At 33.4% G+C, this 12,783-nt stretch overlaps 1 protein-coding gene across 1 annotated transcript; it reads right to left on the minus strand.

Annotated features, from left to right (window-relative positions):
- Window positions 1-9,778: 9,778 nt before the first annotated feature.
- Window positions 9,779-11,231, minus strand: LOC117787440 (serine protease inhibitor 42Dd-like). The gene is made up of 2 exons (XM_034625970.1): window positions 10,192-11,231; window positions 9,779-10,130 (listed from the first exon to the last, which is right to left on the minus strand). The coding sequence occupies exons 1-2, from the start codon at window positions 11,222-11,224 to the stop codon at window positions 10,012-10,014; spliced, it is 1,152 nt and encodes a 383-aa protein (XP_034481861.1). The 5' UTR covers window positions 11,225-11,231; the 3' UTR covers window positions 9,779-10,011.
- Between the last annotated feature and the right edge of the window lie 1,552 nt (window positions 11,232-12,783).

Consider the following 12,783-nt stretch of genomic DNA (forward strand, 5'->3'; position numbering starts at 1 on the left):
AACAGAACGTCGTTAATTATCAAGAGGGAAGGTATCCCAAATTAATTCATAGATTGGGTAATAGATTTTCTATCTGTGCGCTTTATCAGATTAGGTAACGTGGTCGAAGAAGTGCATGTCTCTCGTCAATTCTTTTTAATCTATATACCAAACGGCTTCATCAAATCAATGATGCACACGCTCAAGTTTTTCAATTCGCTGATGATTTTGTTATTGTATCATCTGAATCAAAAAAGGATGCTGTTGTAAACAATTTACAACTAAAACTTGAGGATTTCACATTGCTATGTGGCGACATACATAGGTCTTAGCTTTAATCCAAGCAAAATTGCTATCATGGAAATGGGATTAAGACCAATGAATCCGCAACTTATTACCAACAATCAGCCACTTCCTTTAAAAAGACTAATTGTTTTTTTTGGAAAGAGTTATAAGTGGAAACATGTCTAATGTTCCACACTTTGATATGAAGAATGGTCAGCAAATCCTTCATATGGCCACAACCATTAAATCGGGCCTCAGACCCAGGGTGGCCTCAAATAGTTTTAAGTCATATATTCGGTCAAAACAAGAATATCATACACAAACATACATACACGAGCTGCTGAATAATCTGGCCATTTAGCTCAAACTTGCACGCGCACATATTTTTACTATTGATTTAAAATCAAATGAGCGTTCGTTCATTCGGCTCAACCAGGGCTGGGAATACTGAATAAAAATTTTAATCAGCACCTGTTAACTAATAAATAAATTCATCTTAAATACTGGAATTTTTCAAGCGAAAAATAATTATTTTATAAATTTAGTTGAGTATTCAAATCTACAGTAAATTACTTTGAAAATGCTTCAATTCTGTATCAACTACTTTTTGTATGAATTGTACTTTTAGTTGAAACTTTCCAGTTGACATTTAAAATGCTTGAAAATTCAAAATTACAGTAAATTATTACGGTTAACGTTTTTCGGTGAAGTGTGAAATTGCAACTTACAGAAAGATGTGTCAAACATTAAAAATTTGTCGTCGTCATTGAAACTTTGTGTTTCCATCTCTTTTGGCTCTTCAGATTCCTTAAAAGGTTCACTTGAGCGCAAAAACATTTTTTTCAAATCCTCTGAAGTTGTGAGGGGAGCCGTTTCCTGCAGTATAGGAAGAAATCTTAATTTAATATTATAATCAGCCTGTTCAGTGTTATTAAATATCGTCTTAAAACGCTCCTGGAGCGACGATCCGAGTTTATCGCAGGCGAACGAAAGCGTCTTAACTGCAGCGCTTTTTTGAACTTCGTCCAGTTTTTGTTTTCAAAGATACAATGCTTGGTACGAAATATCCAAAAAACATTTTATCTTCAGACTGAAGAAAATCAAATGTTGTTGCAATCGGCAACCTTACGGTACTGGAAATCTTTTGCTGAGAATTTTGGCTTGTCAAAACGCATGCAGAGATCATTTAGCTTGTCTTTGAAAGATAGCAGTTGCGTAACACTATCAAATAGCGAATTTCATCGTGTTACAGTGGGCGTTTTTTTACGACACTTTTAAGTCACTGCGAATAACTTCTGCCGATAGTGGGCGATGAGACATATTCCACAAAGCAGAGCCTCTGCTCAAAAAATGATACGTGAAAAGATTTTTTTAAAATTGAATTTTGGTCATATATATGCTGATTTAATACCTCAGCATTTGTTTCAATAATTTTTTAAAAAACACGTAGTGGCCAACAAATTGCAAAATTCATTGCAGTTTTTAGAATCTAATTTGAATAATACGTTTAATAAAATCACGTAGTTACTTTTTTTTTCAAAACATATTTACATTTATTTATTTACATATATTTACAATAATCAGCAGATCTGTTGTCATCACCATTAAATGGTACATCGAGGTCACAAGCTAGCTCTCGTGTTTGGACAAACCATTCGTCCCCACTGATGCCTCTCAGAATTTTGGCTGGCAGGACTACTACTTGCAAGATACTTTAGGATCCTTGTGTCAAAATTTCCCGACTGTTTTCCAACTTCGGCCTTATCAAGCAAACACTGCTAATACTGCTCTTGGTGACAAGTTCGTAAATGGCTAATAAAATTAAATGAAACGCCCAAAGTTCCCTTTAAACATTTTGGAGGCGAACAAATGTTGCACTGCGCAATGATACCTCCCATTTTCTTCAAATAGTCGGAACCATCTCTCTTTAAAAAGCACCAAGGATGCAAACCACCAAAGTTTTAACTAAGGTTCGGTTCGATGGACTTATTTTTTTTTTTGATTTTTATAACAAAATAAATTTTGGAAAAAAATATAAAAATATCAAATATATACAGCTAATATGGAAAATTTGCTACGACTGTCTGATCAGACCGAGTTATATACCGATATACTCACCTGGCTTATGAGATAAGGGGGTGTAAGTGGGTGGGGAAAAAGTTCAATGATTGCAATAATTAAAAATACGCGTCGATTGATACCTCGATCACCCAAATCCGACACCTAGTTCAAAAGGTAATTAAATTTGAAATTTTAAGTGGACTTCTCAAAGTGAGATGAAAAGTCAGTTGGTTTGTTTGTCTGTTTGTATCAAAGCGCTAAAAAAGCTTTAAAAATCTAGAAATGTTTGTTCTACGCAGTGTTTAAAAACTTACAGTCGAAGCAGCAATAGTCGACTTATTTTGACTTATTTCTGCTTCGACTGTTTCTAACTGTTTAAAATAAACGGTTGCTTTTGCTTCGACTTTTAAAAACTTTGAAGTCGAAGTCAAAGTCGAAGCAAAAAATTAAACATTGCTTAAAAGCAGGGACCGTAACTGTTATAAGTTTTAAAATAAAAATTGCAAATTAACAGTTATTTTCGAACTTATATTTTAAAGTTACGAAATAATAATTATTTTTAATTTTTATTAAAAAAGTCAAAAATAATAGTTAAAATTCAATTTTTAAATAAAAGTTGTGAAATAACTCTTATTTCTGATTTTTTCAATAAAATCAAAATAAGATTATTTTTTGATTTTATTTTAAAGTTGCAAATAAGAGTTATTCCGCAACTTTTATTTTAAAATCAAAAATAAAGTCAAAGTGAATATCTTTGAACCAAGTGGTGGATTTTCAAAATTTAAAAATATTCTTGATCTATGACTGAGACCTTTCATATGATGCATCACATGTCCTTTAAGGACGAAATTAAGGATTCGACTATTTTCTATCATATTTCATTTTTTCTTCTATATTCGTTGCAGTAATATATGTAGTAATTATTGGCACACAAAATACCAGTTGATACTGAAAATACTAAAAAATAATAGAATTAAAAAAATACCAAAAATTACTCTAAATCACAAACATACTAAAAATCACAAAATACCAAGCAGTTCAACAAAACTCAAAATTTCAATATAATAAAAATAAAAGAAATTTGTAATACCAAAGGGTAATGTAATCCATTTTTTATTTTATATTATATAATTTTTGTTCTATTTGTGAACAATATTTACTAACATTTTAATCTGTTTTGTTTAGTTTTAAAAACATAATTTGTTTAAGTGCAACAGGTGACAAATTGCATCGCAAGTCGGATAGCACAAGTTTCAGCGCTGAAAATGCCCTTTCGACGCTGACTTGTGTTGCAGGAACACAATGAATAATCTTTGCCAACTGATATAAGCGGGGATATATGAATTTTTTATCCTCCCAATAATTCATAATCTAAACGAGGTAAAGTGATGAATTCTAGATTTCTGATCAATTTTGTGACGAACAAAATTCAGTTTAATCTAATGTAAAAATAAAATATAATTAATATAAAACGAAAATTTTCATTGTGCACTGTGAGTAAAAAGGGTGATCTTCTTGTACAAAAAATAACTTTTGCAGTGCCGAATGCCAATTTTCGTTTTTTTATATTAATTTATATTTTATTTAAAATTTTAGATTAAACTGAATTTTGTCTCACAAAATTGATATCAGAAATTTTGGGTCTAGAAATTGCTTTCTCATACTAGACTTTACCTCGTTTAGAGGTTTTTTGGGATATCAGAAATTTTGCAATTGCTTTTGCTTTTGACATTGTAACTTTATCATTAATGCAAGCAAATAGTAAAATATAAAAATTTAGTTGTTGAACGTATTTCATATTTAAAAAATTTTTCTTTAATTATAAAGAAAACTAGCGGGCTCCGCCCCTGCTCGCTTTGCTCGCGTTGCTACAGCCGAGCATACTCTACTGTCGGAGACCCCGAATTTACTATGAAAAAAAAAAAGTTTTTCATACTAAGACTTGGATTTCACCCGATCGGTCCTATGACAGCTATATGATATAGTGGTTCCGATTAGAACCAACTTTGTTCAGGATATATAAGTCTTAAATAAATGCATATTCTATTAGTTTTACGATATCTAGTAAAACAAAAAAGTTTTTAATATCTTAATATTGGACCGATCGGTCCTATGATAGCTATATGATATAGTGGTCCGATTTGAACCAACTTTGGTCAGGATATATAAAACCAAGATAAATGCATATTGTATTAGTTTGGTTAAGATTTCTCATTAAACAAAAAAGTTTTTCATACTAAAACCTAATTTTGACCCGATCGGTCATATGACAGCTATATGATATAGTGGTCCGATTTGAACCAACTTTGGTCAGAATATATAAAACCAAGCTAAATGCATATTGTATCATTTTGGTTGAGATATCTCATAAAACCAAAAAGTTTTTCGTACTAAAACGTGATTTTCGACCGATAGAAAAAAGTATTTATTCACTTAACAGGTAATATCTTCCGAACCCTCAACCAAAATTTATGTTTCATATACCAAAAAAACGCGAAATTGTACGTATTACAACATATTAAAATTTAACAAAAATCGTTAGAGTCGTTTTGTCAGAAATCGCCAAAATGTAAGCTAAAAAACTTTATTTCACCTGTAAAATGTTACCTGAGTACTTTAGAAAAAAAGATTTAAAGGTACGCCTAAAAGCCCTCAAACACACCTTTCTAATGATATATAGAACATATCTGTAGCTTCTATGGTTTGGAAACTGTTGAGGTTTCAATTTTAGGATTTAGCGTTTTCCCGCTAAACTAGCGGGAAATTGAAAAGTCGTAGAACAAACATTTCTAGATTTTGAAAAGGAATCAATCCCATCATTACATTTAAGCTTTAGCGCTTTGATGCAAACAGACAAACAGACAAACAGACAAACAGACAAACAGACAAACAGACAAACAAACTGACTTTTCATTTCATTTTGAGAAGTCCACTAAAATTTTCAAATTTATTTATCTTTTGAACCAGTTATCGGATTTGGGTGATTGAGGTAACAATCGACGCGTATTTTAATTAATTTTTAAAAATAAAAAATTTTAAAAAAAGCCCCAACGGCCCCATAAGCTGCAATTATCAAAATTTTTCCTCCCACTTACACCCCGTATCTCATGACCCAGGTTGGTTAGAAAAATTTAGTACGCCATTTTGTAGTTAGAACTAAACCTGTCGATCGGTATATAACTCGATCTGATCGGACAGTCGTAGCAAATTTTCCAACTTAGCTGTATATATAGTTAGTCGCCTTTCGCACCCTTCGTGCTGCTTTCGTCACTAACGCGAACTGCCGTCCGCAGTGATATTTTCGTTAATATCAATTGGCTTCGGACAGTAACTATTAATTTCATTAATTGCCAACTGAACTTCATTTTCTTCGTCTTCATCTGATTCCTCATTGCCTGAAGCAACAGCAATGGAATTTAGAAAATCATTTAACAATGAGCAAGTGCTCTGCGACGCGATCGAGAACTGGCTTGTTGAAGGCTGTTCCAAAGTATGCGCAGGTGTGACGAATTTAAGTTTGTTGTTGGTGATAGTTCGTCCTGCAATGAGAATTATATAAATCACAAGCTCACATAAACAAAACGAGTGCATATTAGACGTTATTAATCATACTTACTTTTTTTTGCAAGACCATTAATTTGTCGAAAAGTTTAGCCAAATGGTTTCTTGCACAGATTAGCTTAATTGGATTTTGAAGCAAAATCCTTCGCATCCTGGGATCCAAATAGATGGCTGAAGAGACCAATTGCTGTTTGTTAAAGCCTCTTCTCTTCTCGATTGCCTCTTGCAATGGCACTGTGTGGGTTGTTCATGGCTTTCACTGTCAACGTTAGCTCTACCCAAATCTTGTAAAATAAAAATACAGCTGTCTCTCTGCAGCTTTTGTGTGGCAAAATAGATTGGCTTTAATGCTTTACGAGCTCAATAACTTCAGCCCAATCTGCTTCAGTTAATTGAAGGCACTCACTAACGTTATTCTCACTGAAGTTTTAAACAGGAGAAGGCGTTGAAGCATCTCAAAGGTCGAATTCCACCGTAGAACGTCAATAAAGGGCTGAGGTAAGCCTTCATTAGAAATTAAAAGCCTACAAAATATTTCAGATTTAGGAAGCGTTCGGCGCATAGAAAACTTAAAAGTTTAAAAAATATACCTGTAGGTTGGTGTCCTCAATGCCTTCGCCAGCTTATGAGCTTCATCAATTAGAGAAGCATTAAAAATATTTTTTAAAGAAGTCTCTAACCGCCAGTTGAAGCGTGTGAGCAGCACATTTTACAGACGCAATGGAGAAAACGTTAACCTGATGGACCAATTCATCTTCCTCATCATCGTAGCTATCATCGGTGTCTTCGTTCAAAAGCTCAATGGATTTTATTATGTTTCGACCATTGTCCGATGTAATTGAATAAATTTGGTTTTTCATCAAACCGAATTCTTGTAAAATATTTTCTATCTCAGCACTGAGATTGGTGGCGGTATGCTTCTTGTTCAGCTCGATTATTCCAAGTGTAACAATTTTAATCGCCTCGTTTTCATAGAACTGAGCATTCACTCCAAGATGCCTCTACTATGCCTTGATGCGATGTCAAGCTTGAGGGAAATTAATCTTAGCTTCATTGCCTTTATAATCGATGCCTTGACAATTTCAAATTTTTCCGCCACGTGCTCCATTATGTTTCGGGATGTTATGGGACTCATCTCCAATCCGGTAAAAATTTGGCTTGTCAGCTTTTTGAACGGCTCAGAGTCCAGCACAGCAAACGGCATTTTCTCCATCGTTACTAGCTGAACGCATGCATCCTTGATTTCATTTGTATGAAGGTAACCGAAATTTTTTTTTTTTTCACAGGCTCACTCTTTTCTTGCTCACTAATTTCACTCGTACTGAGATTTATGCTCATTGAGCAAGTGGCGTTTCAAATTGGTTATAATTGCCCTTGAAAACACGCTGGCATATCTTGCACACATTTTCATTTTATCCAATTCAAAATTGAAAAATTTTCGAAGATATAGTCCCGCTTGCGGCCCATTTCTAAATTTATCGACACCACGCGTTACGAAAGAATAATGCACAAGAAATGTGTTTTGGTTAGTTAGTAAGCTAAAACTTGTGGCTCTGATCAATGAAGAGATAACACCAATTGGGAATGAACTGTAACTGGACCGGAGTATCGGTACATTAGTGTACAGCAGTGTTGGCAACTTTTGGGATGAAAAATATCTGTTTTTAGTGGGGAATAGTACGAAAATCCAATATTCTCTCAGAGTTAATCATAAAATTATGAAGCCCAAAACCCTTTTAATGATGTTTAAATGTAATCATGATCATCATGATTTAACAAAACTATATGCCGCAAATTAGTTAAAGTTTACATATATTTAAAAAAAAGCCAAAAAAAAAAAACTAAAAGCTAAATTAGCACTGACATGAAAAAAATCAGTTACACCAGTTACACAAAAACTTCGCTCAATGAGTTTTTTAACAAATTTATAACTCTTGATAGAGATAGAGGCATTCTCATGAACAAAAGTGTTTTTCAAAATCAATCGCTACTTATTGAGCGAATATGAAAGTCGCAAAGCAATCAACCGAGATTAAAACCCTGAAAAATAATTAACAAATCTTTTATGTAATATATAATAAATTTATTTTATTATCGAGTAGACGGCGCAGTAGCTAGTAACTTTTAGTCTGTAGTAATTATATTATAAAGAACTTATGTATAATAATTAAAATAAATAATAATAATAATATATTTATTATATTGAAATTTTGAGTTTTGTTGAACTCCTTGGTATTTTGTGATTTTTAGTATGTTTGTGATTTAGAGTAATTTTTGGTATTTTTTAATTCTATTATTTTTAGTATTTTCAGTATCAACTGGTATTTTGTGTGCCAATAATTACTACATATATTACTGCAACGAATATAGAAGAAAAAATGAAATATGATAGAAAATAGTCAGAATCCTTAATTTCGTCCTTAAAGGACATGTGATGCATCATATGAAAGGTCTCGAGTCATAGATCAAGAATATTTTTAAATTTTGAAAATCCACCACTTGGTTCAAAAGATATTCACTTTGACTTTTATTTTTGATTTTTAAAATAAAAGTTGCGGAATAACTCTTATTTGCAACTTTTAAAATAAAATCAAAAAATAACTCTTATTTTGATTTTTATTGAAAAAATCAGAAATAAGAGTTATTTCACAACTTTTATTTAAAAATTGAATTTTAACTATTATTTTTGACTTTTTTAATAAAAATTAAAAATAAGAATTAAATTTGATTTATATTTTATAAATTGAAAATAGAAGTATTTTGCTGATATCAATAGTTTCAGCTAAAATAAGAATTTTGGTGTTTACCATTTTACTGTAGCATGTTTCCTTCACATTGATTTTTTTAGTTGAAATTAGCATTCATAACTCTTATTTGCGGTCCCTGCTTAAAAGTCATAAAAATCTTAATATAACATACAATAATTTTGCTTTGGCTTCGACTGTTTGAATATTTCAAGTCGCTATTGGACTTCGGATGCCGGTCTAGAGGCCTTGCTTACTGCAATTACAAATATTTTTTGTAGATGCTTACACCTCCACATTTACATTTGATGTGACCACTTTAGTTTACTTAGTTTTTTGTAATACTATATAAAATTTAAATCAAATGCTCTGACAGAATACTGATAACTACGGTAGCAACTACGAGAGCAACTACGAGATCAACTACGGGAGCAACTACGGAAGCATATTGGAGAGCAACTACAAAAGCTACTATGAGAGTAGTTTAAGTAAAGCTACGACTATAGCAGAAGCAGTAGTCGAAAATTTTGTTTGCTCTGCTACTTTTTGTTCTCCAAATTTTTGCTATTGCTATAACTACAAATAGCATATCATGATTTTTTTGCTATTCCTATTGCTCGGCTCTAATACGAAACATAGTAGAGAGCATAGCATAGCATATGCTATTCGAATATTATGCTATGTGCTCTGCTACTGCTCTATACAAAGTCAGAGCAAGTAGCAATAGCATAGCAATTTTTGTAATGCTCCTGCTGCTATGGAGTAGTAAAGGCAAACCCTGATCATTTATAAAGCTTAATTGAACACATTTCGAAGTATATTTAGGGCCAGTTTTTCAAAGCCTCCTTAAACTGCTTTTAGCTATTCATTTTATAAAGTTATCTGTTTATCTGTTTGTAAAAATTTTCAATTTTACATTCGACTTATAAGCTTATACATCACTTTGAGTTGTAAACTGCCTAAAGCAGTTCATTTTTGATGAAAGGTGGCAACATTAAGAAAATGAATAAAAAATTTACAAAATCGACAAATGAAGCGACAAATTGCGGCCCAAAAATTGAGCAATACTTTTCCCATAATATCCGTAAAAAAAAAAAATACAATATCAGCCAAAACCTCGGAAAAGTTTAGTATGACATGATAGACTCTCTCATTTTTAGTAGCAGAAACGATTAGTCACCTGCTTTCTCAACTGCTTTATTTATAAATCACATTTGACTTATATGTCGAATGAAATAACGTATAGTGCTTAAAAATCACATTGCTCTATTGTGATAATGAAAAAACTAAATTGGCTCTTTATGACAAATTATCAACCATATAGGTTTTAAGGAGGCATTGAAAAAACGGCCCTTAATAGGATAAGTTCAAGTAAAATTTCTTATAGGGGATTGTTAACCTGTCCAGCAAAGTAAATTCTCTTGTTGTCTTTTATATAGAATATAAACGGATGGTTAACCTCGAAGACATCTATGGCATGTCTGGCATGTATATTAATTTCTGAAATGATTCAATTGTTGAGACAATTTTGCATAAGATCAATTCTTTTGAAGATACAAACCTTGGACAGCCGATGCTGTAGTTCCTTCTTCATCGACGGAAATAAAACCTTTCTGGATGACATCACTGACATATAGGGGTGATCCAAAGTCAGTCATAGATTTTAAATTAGCTGACTGAAATAATTCATGAATGCCTATGCTTTGTAGCATTTCCTTGAGATTCACACTATATTCGAACTTAAACTTGGGCAAAAAGAGTTTAACTGTCTCCAAGAAGCGGTCCTCAAAAAGGGTATGAATGCTAACATTGTTCAAATCGGCCATGAGTTTCTCAATGCCGTTCACTTTTCTCGGCTTAATTATTACCATAGATATATTAGACTCGGCATAGGGCAGATCTATAGCGTCAGCGTCTAAATATTTCAAGAATCTATATTTGTATTCACCTTCTCTGGCCATGGTGTCGACCAAAATGGTGTCTTCGGACTTTCCATTTTCCTGTGGTAAATAAAACACCCTTTTTTGCGTATTTGATACTTCAAATGGATATTGCCAAAAACCTTTAAAGTATATAGCGCTCACTAGCATAATTTTTATATCTTCGCTAGTTTCCTGAACTATTTCACGAATTTTGTAGTCCGTTTGCTTGGCTACCCAGTCATTGATTTCGGAAACTGTTTTAGAAGAGTCTCCGAAGTTCACTTTCATAACATCAGTATTGAATATTTGCCTGATCTTTTCATCATATGATGCAAATATGTCCACATCTTTTGCCACAAATAAAGAATTTCCGTATTTTAAGGCCTTAGACCGAATTTGGTTACGATCCTCCTGTATGTATTCGTTAATATCCGAATTATTGTTTCCATTGAAGAAAGGTATTACAAATTTAAGTTCCTCGGCGGTTTGTCCCTCGGCTCCTAAAAATAGCTGAGTCAAGCCTTCTGCCATGAGAAAGGGAGAAATCAGAATATTGTTCTGATCACTCTGCAGAGTAGTTTTCAAAACCACGTTTGGAGACACCTGCTCCAGTAATGATACACCTATTAATAGTGCTTGAAGCACGAAAACCGAACGACCAACTTTAATCATTATGAGATTTTTTGGAAAGTAAATACAAATCTGGGTTCCTTATATACTATTGTATTATAATTGGCAGAACATTAGATTTGATACAGAATCTCCAAGTAGTAATCTAATATAATAAGATATGGTGTTTTCGATTCAGATTAACAATAAAGGCCTGCAAATTAGATCACGATTAGATAATATGCTAGGATATTAAGCCAACCAAATTCAAAAAATAATTTTAGGCGGCGTCAGGTAAATGTAAGAAAGGGAAACAGGATTTACACTGTTCATGTGCTTGTGTGATTGTTTTAAAAACTTAAAAAAAAAATTATTATGCTTAGATAAAAAAGAGATTTAAACTTCTAATTTCATTCCCAATGATATCCTAATATTAGCACAATTTCACAAAAAAAGCTACCTTTTGCTCCATAAATGCGATAGATGGCGCTAAAGCTTTGGAACGAAAGCTTTCCCACTGCTTGTTTTCAGTAACATTTTAAATTTCAATCAGACAAGTGAAAATTAAAAGGTCTTGATTAAAACCAAAATTCCACTCTGCTCTGTCTGTTTCAGAACAAGACTAAACAGTCAAATTCTTAAGGCCTGCCAACTCCTAAATATACCGCATTCAATTATATTCCAATTATATTTCAATTATAGACATTTGTTCCGAAAATTGAAAAGTTTTGCCACCACCTCGTCCTTGGCAAAGTATTAAAACTGCAAATATTATGCCTTGGTAATATTTATATACATATATATAGCAGGAATAAGACTCACACATACCTTTAAGTATGAGTGTGTGTGTGTGTGTGTGTGTGTCTGTCTGTATATTTAGTGCCAGCTGAACGGACAAATTGCTTGGGCGACCTTATGAATGCATAAATATTTCAACCGCTTTGGCTCTTGCTTGTTGCCAGTTTCAAGAGCAAGGCAAGGTCCTTGATGTTGCAGAAAACTATTTGCAAACTCTAAGGACACAAGCCAGCATGCAATGAAAGCTTTATTGCTTTATTGCTTTCCACCTCCTTTAGGCCCACACCTATGCATGTCTAGTGGTCAACAGGTTGAGATTTAAATAATTTTTCAGTTTGCAGCGAGCTTTCTATCTTCTTTTCGGTAGCCATGAAAATTCAATTAGCACAGGTGCCAATTAATGGCGCTTCGAAAGCTTTCCACTTGTTGAGAAAGACAACTGAAGCGATTTGAGCTCACGTGCTGCGCTCACAAAAGGAAAAGCTCAAGCTCAGCACGTGTTGTGTGTGCCGAAAGCACAACAAACACAAACACAGCGATACAGCGACACGAGCTCCTCGCCAGCGAACGAACAAACGAAGAGCTTTATACGAGACTCGAACACGCACTTGAGTTTTGGACTGGCGACAACAGTTTGTTGCTTGGTCTGCACGCCAACGGACGTCTAGAAAACTGATCCGAAGCAGATGGAGCAACTGTTACCGTTCTAACAGTTATTATTTCTCTTTTCTGTCTGTCTCTCTGTCGGTTCGCCAGTTCTTTAAGCAACGGTCAGTCGCGGAACGAGACGGAGACGGAAACGGTCGAAACTCCACTCGGAGAAA

The sequence above is a fragment of the Drosophila innubila genome, assembly GCF_004354385.1.
Source record: "Drosophila innubila isolate TH190305 chromosome 3L unlocalized genomic scaffold, UK_Dinn_1.0 0_D_3L, whole genome shotgun sequence".
In the NCBI taxonomy this organism is placed as follows: Eukaryota; Metazoa; Arthropoda; class Insecta; order Diptera; family Drosophilidae; genus Drosophila; species Drosophila innubila.

Excerpts from the sequence above, each read along its gene's own strand:
- LOC117787440 (XM_034625970.1), bottom strand. The coding sequence starts at position 11,224 with ATGATTAAAGTTGGTCGTTCGGTTTTCGTGCTTCAAGCACTATTAATA. Across the intron at positions 10,131-10,191 it reads TACAGCATCGGCTGTCCAAG|AAATTAATATACATGCCAGA; the intron begins GTTTGTATCTTC and ends GAATCATTTCAG.